The following is a 22,938-nucleotide window of genomic DNA, read 5'->3' on the forward strand; positions in this document are numbered from 1 at the left end:
AATAAAAATTAATAATAATTTGTTGTGGGGATACACAAAGAGATAAAAAAAAATAGCTTGTCTGTGTTGTATTAACAATAGATGTCTCATATCTCAAAAGAACATTTATATTAATATTTATTTTTAAAATTATTTTTCAACTTCAAAAAAGCTATTTCCATTATATATTTAATTGAAAGAATAAAATCTAAATTAAATACGAGTTTAATAATTATTAAAAAAAAAACAAAGGAATTCATTGTATAAAAAATCATGAACACGAAATTTACAATAAAGAACTACATAGCTACAGTGTTTTTAAGTTGTACGCTTTTTATGTCGTTAGGCAACCTCAAAAGATGAGCGAAAACGATGTTTCAAACTGAAATACCAAAATTTCACCGTAGAAATCATTCTGGGAATGGAAGAGAAAAAAGAAAGGCGAGAGTTTTATAGGAAAATAAAAATGAAAACCATCAGAAATAGCGGATCATTTGCATCAAGTGATTCTCAGACGACCGTCGTGAGAAAATGTAAATCCAAATTCATCACATGGTTTTCATGTGTCAACCTAACCGGAAACCATTAAGATATGAACATAAAAAGGAGCGAAGAGAAACCTAACACAGAAAAACCAAAATTTTGTGGAAACTAAAATTAAAATAAAAAAAGAAAAAAAAAAAGTAAAAACCCCTTGTTTTTGCGTAGTCTGAACTCTGAAGTACAGGGTTGACAGCCGAAAGAACGAAACTATTTAAAGAGGAGGGATTATTAGGGTTGGAGGTTTTTTTTTTTTTAGGGTCCACAGTTGGACTGTTGGAGGATGGTTGATTATCTGTATTGCCAATCTTAGTTGTTGGGCTATATGCCTAGCCACTTTTTGTAATGGATGCTTACCATAACCTGGTGTTTTTTATGTTATAGTCTTGTCCACAAGGTTGATTATACATTCTCAGTTTTTCGGTAAAATACCCTAAGGCCCAGAAAAAGGGGCCACTAACAATACCAATGTTGGATGAGTGTAACAAGTCTTTCATGAGTTTTAGAAAAACGGATAATGCCTCTGCCCAAAAATAATATCACAAGAATGCTCTCCCAACTAATTAAACTTCACTACAGTGCAACTGAGTCTTTAACTGAGTAGTTAAATATGTTACTTCTTGCACCGCAAGGTTTGGTTTAATGGCAACTATATTTGTCTTACTAAGAGGTGTACCGGGTTCAAATTCTAGCTAAGAAGTTGATATATGGAACCCATGGAAAAGGGAGGGGGTGTGTTTGTGTTTGTAAGGTATTTGACCAAAAAAAAAGAAAATAATAATATATTACTTCTTAATATGTTACATACGAATTCAAACCTTAACTATGGTCAAGTAATAAACAGAATTTTTAAATGTGTGTGTGAGTGTGAATTAAAAGCTGTCTAAGCTATTCGAATAAAAAAAATTTATTACGCAAATAGGAGAAAATATTTCTTCATGACTACTCTAAATTCAAACCAACCTGTCTATCATAATACTCTAAATTCTACCTCCATCCTTTGTGCAGAGAACGCTTGCAAATAAAATAAAAATTTGGTAGAATTTATTTATGTTTTCAAATATTCTCAAATTCCAGTGGCACAACATTCTCTCATTAACCCCTATTTTTTTTATCATTGACAAAAACGCTATGCTATCATAAATAGAACATGACAACAATTGGCTCTTCACGTAATCAATGTCAATGACTTAGATAAAGCTCCTACAGAGTAAAAAATGATGATGTCATGGCCCCAGCAACAGAATCAAACGGCATACAAAAAATAGAAGATAAAAGATCATTACCTAATGACCTGGTTACTCACTTCTATGGATGATATTTTTAAAAATCGCATACTTGAATGTCACTATGCGTATGAAGTCTGGGCCAAAATCAATGAATATTTTGTCAAGATCTCCCAAATAAAATTTTATAGAAGAATATGCAATATATATTTCCTCAATTATGACCAAATCAAATTTCATCACCTTCATAGAGGTGGAAGCTCCCTTACTTGCACACTAAAAAATATGAGAGGTTTTACACCTTTAATTTGAGGGAGGATAATAATTTTTTTTATATACGTTCTGTTTAACGGTCATAACAAAATGTGTTCTTGTACTGATTCTTTATATATATATATCTCAGAATTCTCATAATTCATTGGTAGAACAATTCATATTTTAGTAATACACAATTTTAATTTCTATTCTCTTCAAAATTAACATCTCTTCTTTTGTGGTATATATGAATTATTATTGTAATCTATGATGTATATACGGGACATGACGTGATACAAAATACGTCAACATACAAATTTTAAAATTTTATAAAATACACAAACATACATATATATAAAATATAAAATATTTTTTAGATAAATTATAATAATATTTTTATATTTATTAATATTAAAATATAAATTAATTTTTAATATCTTATTTTAATTATATAAATATTTAAAATATTTTTGTTTTAATATATAATAATATATATAATTTTTAAATTTATTTTAAAAATATATGTTAAGAATAAAAAAAAAAACATATTAACATGTGATGTATTTAGATCAGAGTCTCGTGATTCATAGGTTGTATTTGTCGTCAGAAAGATAGTATTGATTATATATTTTGTTAAATAAATTTGAGTCAAACTATGTTCGTGCCCGAAAATTCCAAGAGTGTTCTTGCAATTGTTTGACTATAATAAATATTAAATAATATTATTTTGCTTTACAATTAGATAGTTAGAATTGAGAAGATCCGTTAACATTTTCCGTTGAAACTTACTATGACGACTTTTAACAATGTTTTATAGTTCCTCGCTTTTATTTATTCTTTTGTATGATCAAGTTATAGACGTATTGTTAATAGCAAAACATTAGTTATCATTCTATAAGAGAAAATTTTACCACAAGAAAAAAGGCATAATATATTCCCATTGTCCAAAAAGCTAAAGGATGAACATGTGCAAGTGTAACCAGTACCCACAAAGAGACTAGTGCCAATATATATACACCAATTATGATAGGTTTACATAATAATTAATCACCAAAATTAATTATTAATATAAAATATTTATTAAAAATTAAAATATAAAATATATATTAAATATAAATTAAATTACATATATATTTTTAGAATTTAATTTTAATGTAATTAGTGTAAAATAATTTTAATATGTATTCAATACATAATATTATATCAATAAAAATAATTATTTTTTTATTAACTACATAAATGATCATTTAAATCATAAAAACACTTTACACTAGTAATACATCAAAATTAAATTTTAATTTTATATAAATATATAATAATAACTAATTTTAATATATAAATAATATTTTTATACACATATATACGAAGCTATATTATATAGCGTATATAGTACACAATTAGCTACCAATTATATGGTAATAAACTCAACAAAGATACATAAAATAATCATCAGTAACTGCAATGCAAGAGGCATTAATGAAGTATGATCATCTTAATTTCCAGGGTTGATTAAAATGATGGTCTGAATGTTGGATCACCTACCAGTGATATCAGTGAATATGGGAGTGACTTGTCCATTGAGGACTGAATAAGTATCTTCACCTTTATTGAAAGATGGAGGCACAGCAGGCCACACAAAAGCAGGCCTTTGTTGAGGAACCACTGGCGGCGGTGCTTCCCCGTTCAGAACTTGCAGAACAGTTCTCATTGAAGGCCTATGGTGCGGGTTTGGATGGCAACAAGCCAACCCCAAAACAAGAACTCTAGAAGCTTCTTCATCCTTCATCTCTTCTTTACTTATCTTTTTGTCCACAGCACTCACTATTCTCCCCTCTCCGTGAAGCTCCCAAACCCAATACACAATGCTGTTCTTGTAATCATCCTGTCCGTTCACATTCCCTGGCCTTCTTCCGCACACTACTTCCAACACAAGAACGCCGAACGCGTACACATCGGTTTCCACCGTCGCCCTTCCGGTGAGGAATGTTTCCGGGGACATGTACCCTGGCGTCCCTGCAATCTCCTTTGTGGAATGGTGAGTTTCATTTCTCTTCTGAATGGTTCGCGCCAATCCGAAATCTCCTAACTTGGCATTGAATTCCGAATCTAACATTATGTTGCTGGCCTTGATGTCCCTATGAATCACCCTTTTCTCACAACCATTGTGGAGATAGTCCAATGCTTGAGCCACACCATATATCACTCTCTGCCTAGTTTCCCAATTTAGTGTTGATGAATTGTTAAATCCTTCCCCAAATTCATTGCCAAAATTGTTTTTCTTATCGAATAGGTACTTGTCTAGGCTTCCATTAGGCATGTAATCATAAATAAGAAGGAGCTCTCCTTTTTCATAGCACCAACCAATAAGTTTGACCAAATTCTTGTGGTGGAGGCTTCCGATTGTTGTGACTTCGGCTATGAATTCTTGCTTCCCTTGGCGCGAATGCTTCGAGTGACTCTTTACAGCTATCTCCTTGTTTTCGAGTAGCCCTTTATAAACTGTTCCAAAACCACCTTCACCAAGCTTGTTTTGAAGGCTGAATCCGCCCGTTGCTTTTCTAATTTCCTTTAACCGGAACTTCTTTGGAGCCATGGATGAATGTTGAATCTGATCCTCTATCCTCGGGTATGCATCTCCTGAAGCTCCCACACCATGATTCCTTCGCCAATTTAGGAGAAACACAACACCACCAATCATAATAACAATAACGGTTGTACCAGTTATCCAAATCCACAACAGGTTCTTGTCATCATGAATGATATCTACACCGCTGAACTCCCATGCTCTAACACAATTCAACTCAGTGTAGTTACTCGTTGAAGCAGAGAATCCGACGTAAACCTCTTCCTGAAGATAGGAAGAAAGATTAAGTGGTGGAGATACCAAAAGCGTCTCCATTGGCGAAGTTCTTGTACTCATGGAACCAAACACGGATATAACATCATTATCATACTGAATTGTTATAGTTACATTAATACCTGATGAAATATTAATCCCTTTGATTAACAATGGTTCCTGTTTGATGGAGTAGACACTGTTTATGTTAATACCAACGTGGTTATCAGGGCCATCTTCTGCAAAACTTTTTCTTGTGTCAAATTCCACAGCAAGAACCCCAGCTTGAGAAGTTCCATTAGTTGTGGCGTTCACAATTCCCAGCCACTCTCCCGAACTGTCGTCCGGGAGAGCGGTGTTTGCGGTTAAGATGAAGGCCAAGCCCTCTCCACCAGGGGAAGTTTGAGGATTGATGTTAAGAACAAAAGTGGTGTTGAAACTTGCAATTTGTTTCTTGTTCTTGCTCCATAATCTGAATGGTTTATTGTGGAATGTCCGTCCTGAATAATGGCGTATTTCGCCACGGATATCAGGGGTTACTTGGATGGCATCTAGGTAGATTTCTGAGTATTTGCTTAGCAGTAAATGAGATTCATCTTGTGGTTGGAATGTAGGGAAATTGAACTCGAAGCAACCAACTTTGGTGAGGGTGATAATACTTATTATGATGATGATGATTGGTAAGAATTGATGTTTAAGTAACAAAGAAAAGTACATGTTGGAAGAACTATGGAAGAGATTATTGAAGCTAATTAAGGCCAATTATCTGGGTATTATGATGAGATGTTTATGTTCATCATTCTTTCTTTGTATAATTCATGTATAGTTAGGTGAGGTCAAATGATTTGAGTAGACTTTTAATTAGATGTTGGAAGCTTCCTTATCTTTTCGGCTTATGTATTTCTCAATGTTTATATTCTATTATTCATAGTCTATTATTATGACGTCTGTTGTATGACATTTTCCAATTGAATAATTCATTAAAAATATTATTTCCACACTAAAATCCATCATTAAAATCAATTATCATATATTTATAAAATAATATTTTTAATTAGATGTTGGAAACTTCTTTATCTTTTCTGCTTATGTATTTCTCAATTGTTACATTCATAGTTTATTATTATGACGACGTGTGATGCATGACGTTTTCCAACTGAATAATAGATAGGCTTTAACCGCTCGTTCTGAGTAATGATCTACCAAATTAAAAATAAATAAAATAAATTTAAAACCAATACAATAAATGCCAATGTCTTATATTAAAATGGAAACAAATGTCTGTAATTTTGTTGAATGTTATACTGACAAAATCTTTAAAGTAATTTTTTAGATTTTCGTATATTAATTTAACTCTTAAAATTTTAATTATATTAATTTAATCCCTCAAATAACTTTCAAATGATATATTAGTTTTACAATCTATTTTCAACAGTAAATCAGCGGCTAAATTACTGATGTGGCACAACTAATATCACATAGCATTATCATCAGCCTTTGTATTATTACAAATTCCTACATAGAGGTAAAAAAAAGTCAGGCGATTTGTCGGGGCTGCAGTCTAATCTAGTCTATTATAAAATAGGTACAAATTCAGGTTTTTATAAAAATTTTATTATGTTAATAAGTTAAGTTCAGACTCACTAATTAATTTTATTAGTCTGTCAAACCTATCTGGACCTATTAATACATAATTACATATATAAATAATTTTTTTATTATTAACAGAATTATAAAATATTTTATATTTATCATATTTAATTATAAATAGTTTTGTATATTTTAAATAGTTTAAAGTTTAAAAATTCTTATAAATATTAAATATGACATATTACATATAAATATGTTTTTTAAAAAATAGTTTTTTATTAAATAATATTTTTATTTTTGTAAACAAAAAATTATCAAGCCTTTTAACAGGTTTTAGGCCAGGCCAGGCTTAGTAGTTTAAAAAAAAGTCTATAGCAGGCTGCAGGCCAGACTCAGGCCAATTAACTATATGACGGGTCAGGCCTGTTAAAAGCAAAGTCTGGCCTGACCTGGCCTATTTCCACCCCTACTCCCACATCATCATTATTCTCATACATCCCTTCTCATTCCTAATTCCTTGAACCACATTACCACAAGTCCACAACTATCATTCCTAATCCACCATCGCATCACCACCGCACCCTCTTTTGCCTTTGGGTCCACACCTTTCACATCCGCAACCTCTGCTGGCTTTTGTTTCAGCTTCAGCATCCACTTCGCTCTCTACTTTTGGTGCTTCGTCGGCATTAAAGACGATAATTGTGGCGTCTCACCCATCATCTCCACTACTAACAGGTACGTCCACTGTCCCTCACTGATTAAAACCGACTAGTCGGATCTCACAAATCCCCATGCTTTGCGAATCCACTATTTCCATCTTCCTCTTTTTCTTCTTATGATGTCATGTGGATCTAGAGTGAACGTGGGTCAGCCCGCTGGTCGATTTGTTGGAGTTCGACTTAAGATGGTTCAACACTAGCTCAGAGGCCGCCTGAAGGTCCTCAACGATTGCTCCTTTAGGTTTTCACAATTTGAAATGCTCTCCGACTCTGGCGTTGATTGGTGGGCTCCCTCTCCCCTGATCTTGATAACCTCACCAACGAATTCATCATTTTCGATCATTGCAATAGTTCTTCACTCTGCAACCATTTTGCGGAGCTAATTTCACTTTTAGATTGGTGGAGAGTTGTGGGAGGTTGGTGGAGAGGACGGCGGCGTTGTCAATATAAATGCAGGAGAGAATGGTGGAGTCGTAGAGGTGGCGGTTGAGGGTGTCGAGGAGGAAGTGGAGGTCACTCTATGTCTTGAGCTTGCCGTGAGGGGGGTTGGGGGAGTGGCAGTATTAGGGCGAGGGAGAGAGCATGCTGGAGCGTTTGGAAGAGAGAAGGGATGTATGTGGATGATGATAATGCGGGAGTTAGTGATGATGTCATGTGGTATTAGTTGTGCCATATTAGTAGTCTGGCTGCTGATTCACGCCAAAAATAGGTTAAAGGATTAGTATGCTATTCAAAGGCCAATTTAAAAGATCAAATTAGTGCAATCAGAATTTCAAAGATTAAATTAGTATACAAACCAAATTTAAAAGATCATTTTAAAAATTTAGACTATTATACTCCTCCTGTAAAATTGCAAAAAGAAACTCCTCCTGTAAAGTTTCAAAAAGAAAAAGTGCATAGGCATATATCTGTTAATTTAGTTATTAATTTAAGGTATTAACAATTTGTAATAAAACTAACAATCCCGCTACGTTACCAACAACATTTCTGTCAACATCTATTAACTTTAATTGAGCTGGACTCTTAACCCACTTAATTTCAAAAGCCACATCCCCAATTAACTCAGATTAATCTTAATTTCACTAGTTTACCACACTAACCCTAATTTACCCTATACCCTTTTGTTGTTACCGTGGACACACTCCCCTAACCCCCATATCCTTTTCCAGCTCTACATACCCATCAGCCCTGTCGACAGGTCTCCTCGGCACCGCCTCCACCTACCACCTGCGCAGCCCGAGTTGCTCCACCCACCCGCAAGGACGCCGTCGTCTTCAACACCACAACACAACCCCACCGCTGCTGCTACTCATGGAGGTCGACGCCACCGATGCTGGTTCTCACAGAGGTTGATGTTGCCGCGGGAGCCCTTCTCGTCTGAAGGCGTCGACGATGCATTGCCTCCTCCAAGCCGCAACAGCAACCACGTCTGTGTCCACGCCGGCCCGCCGCGTCTAGCCGCTGACCGTCGCACGCCGCTCTCTGCAATCATCCCAGTGTTCTCCAATTGGTTAGTATATTGTTAGGGTTTTAAGTAATAGTAGCTGTTTCGATTTTGGTATTCATGGTTCTTATGTGATGCTCCTTATTTTTGTTGGATTCATGGATTTTTCATTGATTTTAGTTGGATGTTTCTTCTGAAATAGTTTCATACAATTTTCTTGTAACTTTTTTTTGAATTACAGTTCATTGAGCTCCTTTAGTTCATGTTTATTTTAATGAGAATATAATGTTGTATATTGATTTTAAGGTCAAATTTTGATTCTGAACTTTCATGTTATGTAATTTCATTTAATTTCCATTTGCTACTATGTGTTTGTTACTTGGTTATATGTATGTTTAGTGAAACTTTGCTATTTTTAGCTATATGTTATGATGAATTTATTGGCTTTTTAGTTATATGCTACAATGAAAACAACATAGAATTGGATTTACCAAAAATCTATCATTACTAAACACTAATTCCCTATGATTGTGTGCCTGCTATAGTTCATAGGGATGTGAGAGCAATAACATATTGCTTGATCATGAGTTTAGGCCCATGTAGCGAATTTTGGGCTTGCTAAGACCTTGCAGCGTGAGGCAGGTGACAGAGGTGCTGGTGCTGGTGCCGGTGCCGGTGCCGGTGCCGGTGCCATGTCCAGGGTTGTTGGATCATATGAATACATTGCCCCAGGTAAGTTCTTTGGTAGACTTTTGGGTATTATTTAAATTGAATGACATCACCATTCAAGGAGAAGTACTGACCACCATGAATCATGATAAGTATCTAGCAGCTTAGTTTAGACTATTGGGATGTGTCAATTTAAGTTAAGATTCAAGTTATTTGTTTTGGGAAGCTTTATTGCTAATATCTACCTAATTGATCCACTTGCAGAGTATGCTTATACGCTCTATATGCTTATGATGAGATGTTGAATTAGTCATGAATGGCTAGTCTTTGTTTATAACTATGAAAAATTTATTCTGTTGTTAATTTAGGAGCAAAGTCAGAACTTGTAAATGGTTGATCACATGGTGCTTGACATGAATTCCTAAGAGAAGGCTTGTTCTAATTTTCCGGGAGATGTATAGATGGAGAAGAAACAAAAGCTTGTGCAGTATAGAGAATTCTTTGATAAGACCCTTGCCTCACCTGATCTTACAAATAATGAGATGCTCAAAAAACTTGTTGAAAGCCAACTTGTATGTTCTTCGGGAACGAGAAATAGAATGTCATAACATTTTTTTGTGTCCTTTGAATTCATTTAGGCAGAAATTGTACTAGTTTAGTAGATCCATTATTTTTTGTTAAATTATTCTATTATAGTTTCTTAAGATGCTTTGTTTGATTAATTATACAAGGAGAAGTTGTTAGAAATGAAGACGACAGAGATATTTAATTTTTTTGATATGTTAAAGATGCTTTTTCAGATGATATCTTTTTGCTTTTGTTAAACACTTATTTTGTTTTATCCTGTTAATATTTGGATGTGTCTTCTGTTGGATGTGTCTTCTATTTAAAATGTGTTTGGATGTGTCTTTAATAAATGTGTCTTTTGTTGGAAGTGTTTTTAATGGATGCGTCTTCTGTTTAAAACTTATTTGAATGTGTTTTTAATGAATGTGTCTTCTGTTTAGAACCTCGATGTTGCTTTTCAAGACTAGTGAACTTTCTTTGGTTATCTCTTGTAAAAAATTTTTAAGTGTGAATGTGCCTTCTCTGTTAAGGCATTGATATGTCTTTTTGCATTTGTTAAACACTTGTTTTATTTTAACCGACTAATGTTTGGATGTGTCTTTAATTGTCCTTAATAGATGTGTCTTGTGTTTTAAATTTCTTTGGCTGTGTCTGTGATGGATGTGTCTTTTTGTTTAAAACTTGATTGGATATGTCATTAATTTTATAACTACTTAAAATCAGGTAAGATTTAATTCGTTCTGGCGCACCTAATCTGGTCTTTGAATACAAGCTGCAACCTTTAGCAAAGAGGACCAACCTTTGATGAAGACCACAAAAATAAATAAGAAATAAATAATGATTTGTCATATAATTTGAACATAATTGACTACAACCCAAAGTTTACGGTTCATGAAAACTAAACAATAAATTTTAAATTTGAGAAAAATAATATGTCATATTTTGAGGTTGATAATACACGAGCAAACATCATGTATGAATAAAAGGCTTGTAAGCAACACCACTATACATTATAGTTGGCATCTAATTTCATCAAAATATTGACAGCTTTACAATCACCTATGCAAAAAGCAAAAAATTTGACATAAAGGATTTAATTAACATTTTAAAACAAATCAATTAGTTATTATTTTGGTCAGTCTCAGCATCAAAGGGCACCGCAGGATCTTCATATGGATTAGGATGTCTTGATCTATCTGCTTCAGTTGCCCCTCTCAACATATGATCCGTTAATATAGATAAGGAAATTAAATTTGAAGGTTAGTAACTTATGTAATCAAGCACCAATTATATTCCAGAACTAAGAAACATAATCATCAACCTGAATCACTTATCTTCATACCAAAATGAGTCGGACTCCTTAAGCAACAATCAAATTTCAAATTTTATTTATTATTTGATGGAATATGAATTTAATTTAAATAAAATTTATATTATATTTAATATTAGATAAAAAATCATAAATAGAGAAATAATATTATTGCATAATTATAGTTCTATAGAGTTTTTATAATTTGTTTGTAGGTGGTTCCACTTGAGCTTCTATTTAATAGATTTTTTTAATATATTTTTTTATCTTTTTAATTAACCTTTTTTTTCTTATTAGACCCAAATAGAAGAACCTTCTTATCAAATACTATTAGACGGTGTTTGAAAAACTCATCTCTAAAAGTAATGTAAAGAAATAAAGTTGGACAGAAACAGTTCAATGATTTAGCAATTAATGGAAATGCATCTTTGAAAAATTTAAAGAAATTGTTCCTTCATTCATGGCCTCATGTGTGATAGCATTATTCTTAATATTTTGTACAAGAGAAAGTAATTAAAGTAATTATAAAAAATTAGATTCATGGTTTTATGGTAACTGTTCATCTTTCAACTAAAGCAGAAGAATATACTTATATCATAGAAAAGTTTTAATATTATAAAGCTTAAAACATGATAAAAACAAAGATTTCTCTAATATTTGTATCACAAACTATAAGTAAATGCAGCTAACTATAATTACCTCTTTATAAATGATATTTTTTACAGCAAGAATTTGCAACATTTGTAGCATGTTTGATCCTATCTCTCTATCTGCCTTCATTGGTCATTAGTTGAGAAAAAATCTGGCTAGAACTTATGTCAGAATAGCCTTTATCAGATCGATAATTTATGTCAATTTAAAAAAGGATCATAACATATTGATAATTAAGGAGTTAAAAACACATTATGAAACATAAAACTTTCAATCTAATTTATAATATTCACATCTTTAATTCGGAAAAATTTTCATGATTTTTGATAGGGCAACAACTTCACAACAAAGGTAAAATCATATTCCAAGAATAATTGCATACCTAAATCTTCATTAGCATCAATATAATACAAAATCAACAAACAGTGCAAATTTCAAAATGAACCAACAACCAGAAAAAAACATAATAAAATCATGAATTTCGACACAAATCCAGCGACAACAACATGTATATTGTAACAACCAAAACAATTAAAAAAATTGATTTTTAATTTAAATTAGAGAAAAAAGAAAGAAATCAGAAAAGAAAAAGTAAAAGAAGATGAATTGGCTCACCGGACAGGAAGTAGAAAGGATTGAGAAGGTGGATACGAGAGAGAGGAAACAGTGCTTGCAGAGAGCGCCTTGCGGCGATGGGGATTGGTTGCGAAGGGCACCAGCGCTGCGCAAAGGATCGTCGAGGTGGAGGCCGCGGTGGCGCAAACGCGGGCTTGGCCTTGGGTATGCAAGCCGCCAGCGGCGAGGATGCGACAGTCGAGCGGCGTGGATGCGAGTGACGCAGATTAGCTAGCGGTGCGACGGGAGAGTGGTGACGTGTGTGGCGCACTGCAGAGGCGGCGATGCAGTGGTCTACGCGATGGAAGCCAGGACACTTCCGAAGCTGCGATGGGAAGGGGTGGAGACGTTTATGGGGCGATTACTGTTTGCCTAATCCTTATCTTTCAAATTCTATTTAATACTAATTATTTAAATTTTGTTTTTAAAATTTAAAATTAATAATTAATTGTTGTTGGTAAAATTTGGCAGACTCTAACTTGGTTTCCTGTACTTTTCCTAAAACTAATCATAAAGCAAAATGTTTATGTTTGTATTTACCAAATATCTAAGTAAATTGTTTTTTGTTAAGTTTTCTTAAGTAAACGTTTTCACTTAATCTACTAAATATAGGAGTTGCGAACTGAATTTTGTTATTTACTATTTCACTAAATAATTTTATTTAAATTAATTTTGTTATTTGTCTCTGTTTTTCATCAGTGTTAGCAATTTATACTCCATCCTTTCAATCTATTTTTTTTCTCACTCTCACCGACGCTACCTAATATCAGACTCTTCAATTCCGCCAATGAATTTACTGGCTGGGTACGCAATAGAATTAGATTCTCACACTCAAATGTTACACCATTATCACTATTTCTCGTAAGGCAATTCAGATATACACTTACAAGTTACAACCAAGAAACTATTATTACTAGACATTTTGGCTTATTTTCGGGAGGAATAGATAACAAAGAAGTAGTGAAATGTTTGTGGAGAATATAAAAGGTTGCACATCTTTTTATAGCCGCTAAAAATTTGTCTTAATGTATCTCGTTTATACTATACACATTATAATTATTCACTTATCTCGTTTACACTATAAACGAAATATATGTTGTATTTATTCTCAGCTTTATTTTATTTATAGTGTAAACGAAATGTGTTTACTTATTTTATTTATACCGTAAACGAGATAAGTAATGTAATATTTTTCAGTAAAAATACTGATAAATGCTTATTTACATAATTAATATATTTATTTTATTTATTTAAAAAAATTCACATTGTGCATGATATATAATAAATTAATGTTTAATCAAAATAATCCACTTGGACTAATTGGGGGTGTCTGGTGTGAAAACATTCTGTGGGATGACACGAACGAATCCAAAGGTGCAAAGTCTTGATTGATTTGCGACATCACAAGAAATAGAATTGGTGGCTTTGTGGTGCACGACTTATCACCTACATATCCCCTCTTGACTTTGCTGATTTGGTGGGATTTTTTATTTAAATAAAATTTATTATTTTTGTGTGAATAAAATTTGAAACAGTTACTAACAAAAGATATTAAAGAATTAATCAGAATTTATTATTTTTAACAATCAGTTAATTATTAATATTTAAAAATATAAAATAAAATATATTATTAAATTATTAAATTAAAAAAATTAAATTAATAACTAAATAATTATAAAAATAATAAATTCTGATGACATTTAATATTTATCTTTATCAATCTACACTTTGTTAGATATTTCATTGCCAATAGTAAAGCTACTGAATTATCTCATAATCACTGTTCACTGTCAACGACATATGTTTATATATGATTTGTAGTTGTTTCGTTAGGCATGGTAATAAGATAGAACCAATTCACTAAAATTATAACTGCTTACGAACGAGATAACATGGCCAAACTGTGGCAATATATGGGAGGCTTTGTTGCGATGGGGACTTAACAATTACACTGTTATTGATTCAGGAAGAGGCCCCTTTTTCCTAAGCCCCATAAATTAAGACAGTATCCCATTGAATCTGTTTTACACACACTAGGAAGGTTTGCCGTTATTGTGCGTTACTTTGCTTTTTTATTTTTATTCTTTTATTCATAGGGTGTCCGCATATCGGATCAGATTGGATATGGCCGAAAATTCGATCCGATCCGCACAATTTCTATCGGATCGAATCGGATATGATATCCGCACTTTTTAGTGCCAGATCCGATCTGATTTGATCCGCACATTTGCGGATCGGATCGGATCAGATATCGGATATATCCGCATAATTAAACCTTCTTTTTTTAATCATACTTTTAAACTTATTTATTCCTAAAATATTTTTAATCAAATTATCTCTAAATAACAAAAATAAAATAATATAATATATGAATAATAATTACTAACTAAAATATACAAACAAGTAAATATAATACAAAACATATATATTTATTTATTTTTTAATTATTATAGTGCGGATCTGTGGATCCGCGGATCGGATACGTGGATGTAGAGCAGATATCCGCGATCCGATCAATTTGCGGATCGGATCGTATCCGCAATTTTCGGATTGGATGCGGATATTTACCGCGGATCTGCGAATACGATCCAATCCATGGACACCCCTATTTATTCATATGCAAATCAGATAGAGTTTGTGTTAGGGTAAAATCTTTTAAAATATAAAATTTGAAGGTAATTCTATCTAATCTTCTTTTAAATAAAGAATAAGTTATTTTCTAAAATAAATCTAATAATTATCGGATAAAATAAATTATATCATCAAGATGATTAATATTAATTCTTAATTTAATTTAAGTTTTAATAACAAAAAACTAATTAATTATAGTAAAATTAGCTAAACTTCATATATACTTACAAAATTATACAATTCTTATATTAATTTTATTAATAATAATGGAATTTACCTTTATTCAATTAACACTTTATCTATTTTTTTTATTATTTTAAGGGGCAAATCATTGATATAAGCTAAGGGGAGGAAAAATTTACACGAATCAGCCAAATCAAAAATTGGTTCATGAATCAACTAAAAGACATTTCTATATAGTTCGAATAAACTAAATTCGAACTTCAATCTCCATGTAATTCGAATCATAATGATTCAAATTACACACACACGCACACACCCACTAATTCGAATCAACCTGATTCGAATTACACACCACACGTGTTCCAAGGTAATTCGAATTGGGGTGATTTGAATTACTCAATTTTTGGCTCTAGTAGTAATTCGAATTTGGTTGTTTCGAATTACTCATGCTTCGGCTATAAAAGGAGTTCGAACCAACCTCATTCAAACCATTTTTCCATTATCATACCCCACCAAATCTCAGAGAAAACGACCCAAAACGACTCCAACAAAGGCTCGAGTAGGATATTCAGCCCATAGAGGATGATCCGGAGAGACTATATCGTTTGGATAGAGTAGCTCATATAGCCGGGGTTATCAACGAAGAGGTTAGTACGTAATCTTTTTTTTTTAAATTAGGATTAAGTAACTTATTCGTTTGTTTATATACGTTATGTTAGTGGTTTTGATGGTAAATGGCGTTAGTAACATTGTATGTGACTGATTTTTTATGTTTCGTTAGTGATAATGTATGTGGTTTTGTTAGTGGTTTTGTAAGTGATTTTATTAGTGGTTTTTGTTAGTGGTTTTGTTAGTGGTTTATGTTAGTGGTTTCGTTAATGTTTTTGTTAATGGTTTTGTAAGTGGTTTTGTTAGTGATTTTGCAAGTGATTTATGTTAGTGATTTTGTTAGTGGTTTTGTTAGTGGTTTTGCAAGTGGTTTATGTTAGTGGTTTCGTTAGTGGTTTTGTTAGTGGTTTTGCAAGTGGTCTATGTTAGCGGCTTTTGTTAGTGGTTTTGTAATTGGTTTTGTAAGTGGTTTTAATTATCTGGTCCATTATATGTGCAGCCCCAGCGATGCATCTCGAGCATGCCCTGCTGCCGTCGCATGCTCGAGATGCATCGCTGGGGCTGCACATATAACGGACCAGATAATTAAAACCACTTACAAAATCAATTACAAAACCACTAACAAAGCCACTAACAAAACCACTAACGAAACCACTAATATAAACCACTTGTAAAATCACTAACAAAACCACTAACATAAACCATTTGCAAAACTACTAACAAAACCACTAACAAAACTACTAACGAAACCACTAACATAAACCATTTGCAAAACCATTAACAAAACCACTAATATAAACCACTTGCAAAACCACTAACAAAATCACTTACAAAACCACTAACAAAACCATTAAAGAAACCACTAACATAAATCACTAACAAAACCACTAACAAAACCACTAACAAGACCATTAACAAAACCACTTACAAAATCACTAACAAAACCACTAACGAAACCACTAACATAAACCACTTGCAAAATCACTAACAAAACCACTAACAAAATCACATACATTATCACTAACGAAACATAAAAAATCAGTCACATACAATGTTACCAACGTCATTTACCATCAAAACCACTAACATAACGTATATAAACAAACGAATAAGTTACTTAATCCTAATTTAAAAAAAAAAGATTACGTACTAACTTCTTCGTTGATGACCCCGGCTATATGAGCTACTCCATCCAAACAATATAGTTTCTCCGGATCATCCCTATGGGCTGAATATCCTGCTCGAGCCTTTGTTGGAATCGTTCTGTGTCGTTTTCTCTGGGATTTGGTGGGGTATGATAATGAAAAAGTTGTCCGAATGAAGTTGGTTCGAACTCCTTTTATAGCCGAAGCAAGAGTAATTCGAAACAACCCAATTCGAATTACTACTAGAGCCAAAAATTGAGTAATTCGAATCACCCCAATTCAAATTACCTTGGAACGCGTGTGGTGTGTAATTCGAATCACCCTGATTACTGTGTGTGTAATTCGAATCACTATGATTCGAATTACATGGAGATTGAAGTTCGAATTTGGTTAATTCGAACTATATAGAAATATCTCTTGGTTGATTCATGAACCAGTTTTTTGATTTGACTTATTTGTATAAATTTTTCCTCCCTTTAGCTTATATCAGTTATTTGTCCTTATTTTAAATTTGTGGTTTGACCTTTTGAGTTTTCTTTTCATTTATTCTTTTTAGTTTTTTAGTTTTTTTTTTTGTATCGTTAGATCTAATTAATATATGCGTAGTTTAAAAAAAAGAAGTTATAAAATAAAATCTCTTTTGTAATTTTTATAATTTAAAAAAAATTATTATATTTAATTAATTTAATTAGTTGTCAAAACTTAAGTTAAATTAAAAATTAATATTAACTATGATGATATAATTTATTTCATTCAATAATTATTAGATATATTATAGGAGATAATTTATTTTTTATTTGAAAAAAAATTGGATAGAATTTACCCAAACCTTGTAGCCAAGTGTCGAATAATAGGTGATGACGTTCTAAGAATTCATGTTTATGTGCATATTATTAATAGAAAATATAAAACCTAAAATAAAAATTTTATGCGGCTTCTAGAGCTAAAATTAACAATATTTGATAATAGTAAATATTAGCTGGATTATAAAGTAATAGTCTAAATTTTTAATGTGATTTGGGTTGCGATAAGGATAAAAATGGATGACCATGAGCAGATCATATTTTTCATGCTGAATGGCTACATTATCAATGTCCTTATATTTAATGATAGTTGAAAATTATAGCCTCCTTGCATGTATAAATAGACATCCTCAGTGCATGATATGGACACACAAGCAAATAATAAAATCAAATACTCTCTCTTTATGTTACAATCAAATACTCTTTTCTTTATATTACTACTACAGTTCTTTCTCTTCTTTTATTTTATAAGTATTTTAAATTCTATTTTCTATTACTCTTTACATATAATATTAATAGCAATATTAATCATCTTTATTATATTGAGATTGTAACAATAAACAAATGCGATTCTCTCTCTCTTTATTTTTAATACTCCTTTCTATCTTTGTATATATATACACATTACAACATATTATATTATTATATATATATAAATTATTATTGGGCTAATTATTTTAATACTAGAGTCTTCTATTTATACATCTCTATTATATATATCTTTTATTTTACAACAATTTGATGTGCTTATTTTTGTGTTGTGAGTCGTGCGTAGGGGTAAGTACGGTTGGATTGGTTCGAGTTTAAGGTAAAATTAGAATTGAACCAATTAAATTGTAATTAGTTTAGATTTATATTTTTTTTGTGTACCCGAATAAAAATAAAACGATTAAAAATGGATTGGTTCGGTTTGGGTAATTGGGTACCCGGTGAAACAGAAATTCATAAAAAAAAATAAAAAAATAAAATTTTTATCTTAAAAATTCTGTAAGTACAATAAACATGTAACATTAATAAAAATAATCTAAACATGTTAAACACTAAATACATTAAAATCCAAACATATTAAACACTAAAGACTTTAAAATTCAAACATATTAAAAGGCATATATATATTTTAATTTTTTTTATTTAATTAATATATAGTCGGTCTGCGGATTGGTTTGGGTTCCGCACTCCTAGAACCGTTATCCGAACCAATTATTAGAAAAAGTCATTGATTTGGTTCGAATTGGACCAGATTATCCGTTAGTTCCAGAACCAATTTAATTGGTTCGGTTCGAATTCGAACGGGTAATTGGGTATCCGCGACCCGTACTCATCCCTAGTAAGTCCAAATTAACAAGTAAAAAGTCCATATTGGAGACTAACCAAAATTTTCTTCCAAAGTCTATTGCACCTCACTAGGAGTAACGTTGGGTCAGTAGCGGAGCTTAAAATAAAATTTTGGGAGACAAAAAATTTAAAGAGGTATTTGAACCAATTGAGTTACTCTTTATTTTTTAAAGAAGTACTACTAATTTTTTTTATAGAAAATTTGGGGAGTCATGGCTCCATTGCCTTAACTAAGTTCCGTCACTGCGTTGGGTGGTGCTACTTGAAGCGGCGAAGACGAAGAAAGGAAATAATAACATCATCCTAATACAAATGATTATGATAAGAATAAAGGATAACGACAGCATCATAGTAGCGCATTTAGCAAAATCATAATGAAAACAAATGGACAATATGCAAAGATTATGGCATTTGGCACACAAAAGAGTCAGAATTTTAGATCTCCTTGATTCAACTTTAGAAATTGGCATTCATCTATATAACTTGTAGCTTTTAAAATTGGGTGGATTCTTTGGTGTAGAAAGAAAGTTATGTTCTACACGTATAGAAATGTGGTGACAGGATAATTCAGTGACACTTGTCCACTTCATGAGACCGATTCTGAAAAAGCTGGTAGCAGTTTGCAGAGAAGAGTGTGAATCCGTGAATGTTGAGACAGGTGAGTTTAGAAGATTACGGGATGAAGTATATTAATTAAGTTGTATTACGGGATCCGTTATGATAGCTAATAATGGACCTATTTGAAGTGGATTTTTTTTTGTAACGTATTTGTAAATGGAGTAGAAAAAATGGCTTTGGTAGTGGCTTCAGGTTGCTTCGCTGGAAATAGAAAGAGGGTAACCCAGGGGATGAACTACTTAACAGAGGGAAAATAAAAACCCTAGATAGAGAGAAGAACTTGCTCCTCCTTTGACGGTGCCGGAGCGAGACTGAGTTTCCCTGGGTGGTGGCTCCACGTGTGTTGGCAGAGATTGGTTGGCTTCACTAGAGAGTACGCTGTGCTGCGGGTGGGACAGTGTTGATGCACAAAAAATGGAGCACCGAAGCTGGGCGAGACTGCCATCGATCGCGATCTGCCGGTGGAGGTATGCATTGTATATTTTCATTGCTCAAAGTCCAGATGAAACTATTATGCCATAAGTTTTTTTCGTCTCTGAAATGTGGGTATGCTCATGTTTGGGTGAAGATGTGATGTGCTTCCTAAGAAAATGTTAGAGTTTTGATTCTACCTTTGTAGGACCGTGTTCATAATTTCTAATCCCAACAAATTTGTGCCTAAAGTTTGCAATTGTAATAACAGAATTTAGTTTAAACAGCATTCCATTTCGATTTTCAATGGTAACTTAATTTAAACAGTTCGCACAATTTTAGCAAGTAATGGTGTTATTAATTGCTAATTTGCAATGTTAATATGCCAAAGTAGTTTGATTACATGTATAGTCTCCCTGCTAAATACTTTGAAACAGATTTTGAGAATGAGTTTATCTGCGATTGCAAAATATTTTTATAGAAGTTGTTCATCCGTAAGATGATCGTGCTGGACATGTAGTTGATTAAGAACTCCCGAATCCGAAAGAGAAAGGGCAAAATTTTAATTGCTACAACCAATATGGTTCCCTTTTGCTTATTTTTTGTTATAGATTGAACACTATCTATATATCTGATCTTTGACTTTCTATTGCCTTGTATGCAAGGAGATTGACGAGGTTGGTTAATTTTCTGTGTAGCCCATATTGCTGTTTTGTTCTTCACGCCACTTTTTGGGTCATCCTTAACTGCTTCTATCACAGAATCTGTCATATCTGCATTCCTCAGAGCCATATATGTTGCAACCTTAATTTCTGTAATTGCTTTCAGGTTAGCTTCTATTTTCTTGTCTACCTCTATTTTCGTTTCTTTGACTGCTTCCACCTGAGCATGGGCAGCAGCTTGTGTATCCTAAAAGCATGTTGAAAAAGTAGTTCTACAATCGCATTCAAGACAACTGTAGTCAGTGTAAGAAAGATGTTAATTCTTTTCACAACCAAATGGTAAAATGATTTCTTTTAAAGGAAAAAGGGAAAAAAAATGACATCTGACACTCCCAGAAAAAAAATAATATGTATTTGTCAAGCATTTTTTTTGTATTTCTTATTTTGCTAAAATGTCTTATCCCAATTTTTTTGTATTTCCGTATCGCCCGCTTGGTCTTGGCAAAGATGTGATAGGAACGACGCAAACCGGGAATGTGAGGTCAGAACATCTACTGGACCCTGCCGACATAACTAGGGAGGTAATCACGACTTCCAAACTGTACTATCGTGTGTTCGGCATGTTTTGTCAATCATTAATTAAGGTGCGGTGCAAAAATTGGATTAGTTTAGTTTTGTCTCTGTGCAGGTCATGGAACTGCTCCACAACCTCAGCTAGCATTTTGTCGAGTATATTTTTAAAAATGTGTTGTCTAGGAATAGTATATAGTCACTTTGCATGAATACCGTATGTGTAAGGGGAAGTCAGATGTTTTAAGATGACACTTTGTATGTATCTGTACTTGAACGATAGGGGAATTAACTGTTTACTGTTGTGAATTAGTGTTATGTTGTACTATTTTTTATTTCAATTAGGTTGAATAGTTCCTTCTTGATATGCCGTAGGAGTGTGTTTTTTACGTAGGGTGGACTGAGAATCAACGGCCTTGAGGCTCATTAACTCTATGGGTGAGATGTTATTGGATTGAGGACCGAAAATGTCACTGTGGTTGATGAAACATAGCAACAAGAGGCATAAATTTTTTGTGCTAACAAATTATAGGTCGTATGACTTCCATCCCAACCGCATCGTCATCCTATTAACACTAGAATGTTGTGAGCATGAGTAAATTAGTTAATCCAACATGCATGCATATAGACTGTAGAATATAAGAATGATCTAATTATCATTTGTATAACATGGTTAACTATATTGGCAACCCTCCCATTTGTTATGTTTTTTTATTTAGATACTAAAAAGTGGAATGTCTCAATGAAATGATTGTAAATCAACGTCTTGGGTATTGAAAAATGACCTGAGAATATACCCGTTAAATTTAATTGTTGAGTAATTATTGTCTCTCATTACGTTCCTTCTAGCCACTTCATACTGTGACTTAGTTTGATTCAAAATTTTTATTTTTTTTTCTCGGCATGATGCTCTCGTTATGTTCCTTCTAGCAACTTTCTCAATAATGGCGTTAGATAACCAAACAGCCTGTGTTGGGAGATAGAGCGATAGATAGAGCGATACGGGGGAAGCGAGAGAGACAGGAGCAGAGATGGGAGACAGGGGGAGTCAGAAAGACTATGGAGATATAACATAGAAAGCCAGCAGCAACAAGAGGGAGTTATATATATATATATATATATATATATATATATATATATATATATATATATATATATATATATATATATATATATATATATATATATATATAGAGAGAGAGAGAGAGAGAGAGAGAGAGAGAGAGAGAGAGAGAGAGAGAGAGAGAGAGAGAGAGAGAGAGAGAGAGAGAGAGAGAGAGAGAGAGAGAGAGAGAGAGAGAGAGAGAGAGACCATCTCCAGTACGGAACTCATCTCAGTCCCTATTTATGGTCCACCTGTTATAAAAAGTAACTCCACATTAGTTTTTGCATCATGAACAATAAATAGGAACTCAAAGCATCTCTCTTCTCCATTAGGAGGAACTAACTTTAATCCCTGCGATGATCCCACTACATTAAGTACTTAAAATAATTAAGATTATTTTAGTTACTATTTCTTTTACAATAATATTATTCAAATATAAGAATTCAAAATAATTTACTATTAAAAA

The 22,938-nt window shown here is 32.7% G+C and overlaps 1 protein-coding gene and 1 non-coding gene across 2 annotated transcripts; both read right to left on the minus strand.

The window, feature by feature from the left end:
* Positions 1-450: 450 nt before the first annotated feature.
* Positions 451-538, minus strand: LOC112781809 (small nucleolar RNA Z161/Z228). The gene has a single exon (XR_003192567.1). It is a non-coding gene; the product is annotated as a small nucleolar RNA Z161/Z228 (small nucleolar RNA).
* A 2,760-nt stretch (positions 539-3,298) lies between these two features.
* LOC112779879 (probable L-type lectin-domain containing receptor kinase S.5) lies at positions 3,299-5,688 on the minus strand. The gene has a single exon (XM_025824234.3). The coding sequence runs from the start codon at positions 5,551-5,553 to the stop codon at positions 3,535-3,537; it is 2,019 nt and encodes a 672-aa protein (XP_025680019.1). The 5' UTR covers positions 5,554-5,688; the 3' UTR covers positions 3,299-3,534.
* Between the last annotated feature and the right edge of the window lie 17,250 nt (positions 5,689-22,938).

The sequence above is a fragment of the Arachis hypogaea genome, chromosome 19 (assembly GCF_003086295.3).
Source record: "Arachis hypogaea cultivar Tifrunner chromosome 19, arahy.Tifrunner.gnm2.J5K5, whole genome shotgun sequence".
Classification (NCBI taxonomy): domain Eukaryota; kingdom Viridiplantae; phylum Streptophyta; class Magnoliopsida; order Fabales; family Fabaceae; genus Arachis; species Arachis hypogaea.

Coding starts and splice junctions, on each gene's coding strand:
- LOC112779879 (XM_025824234.3), bottom strand. CDS start 5,553: ATGTACTTTTCTTTGTTACTTAAACATCAATTCTTACCAATCATCATC.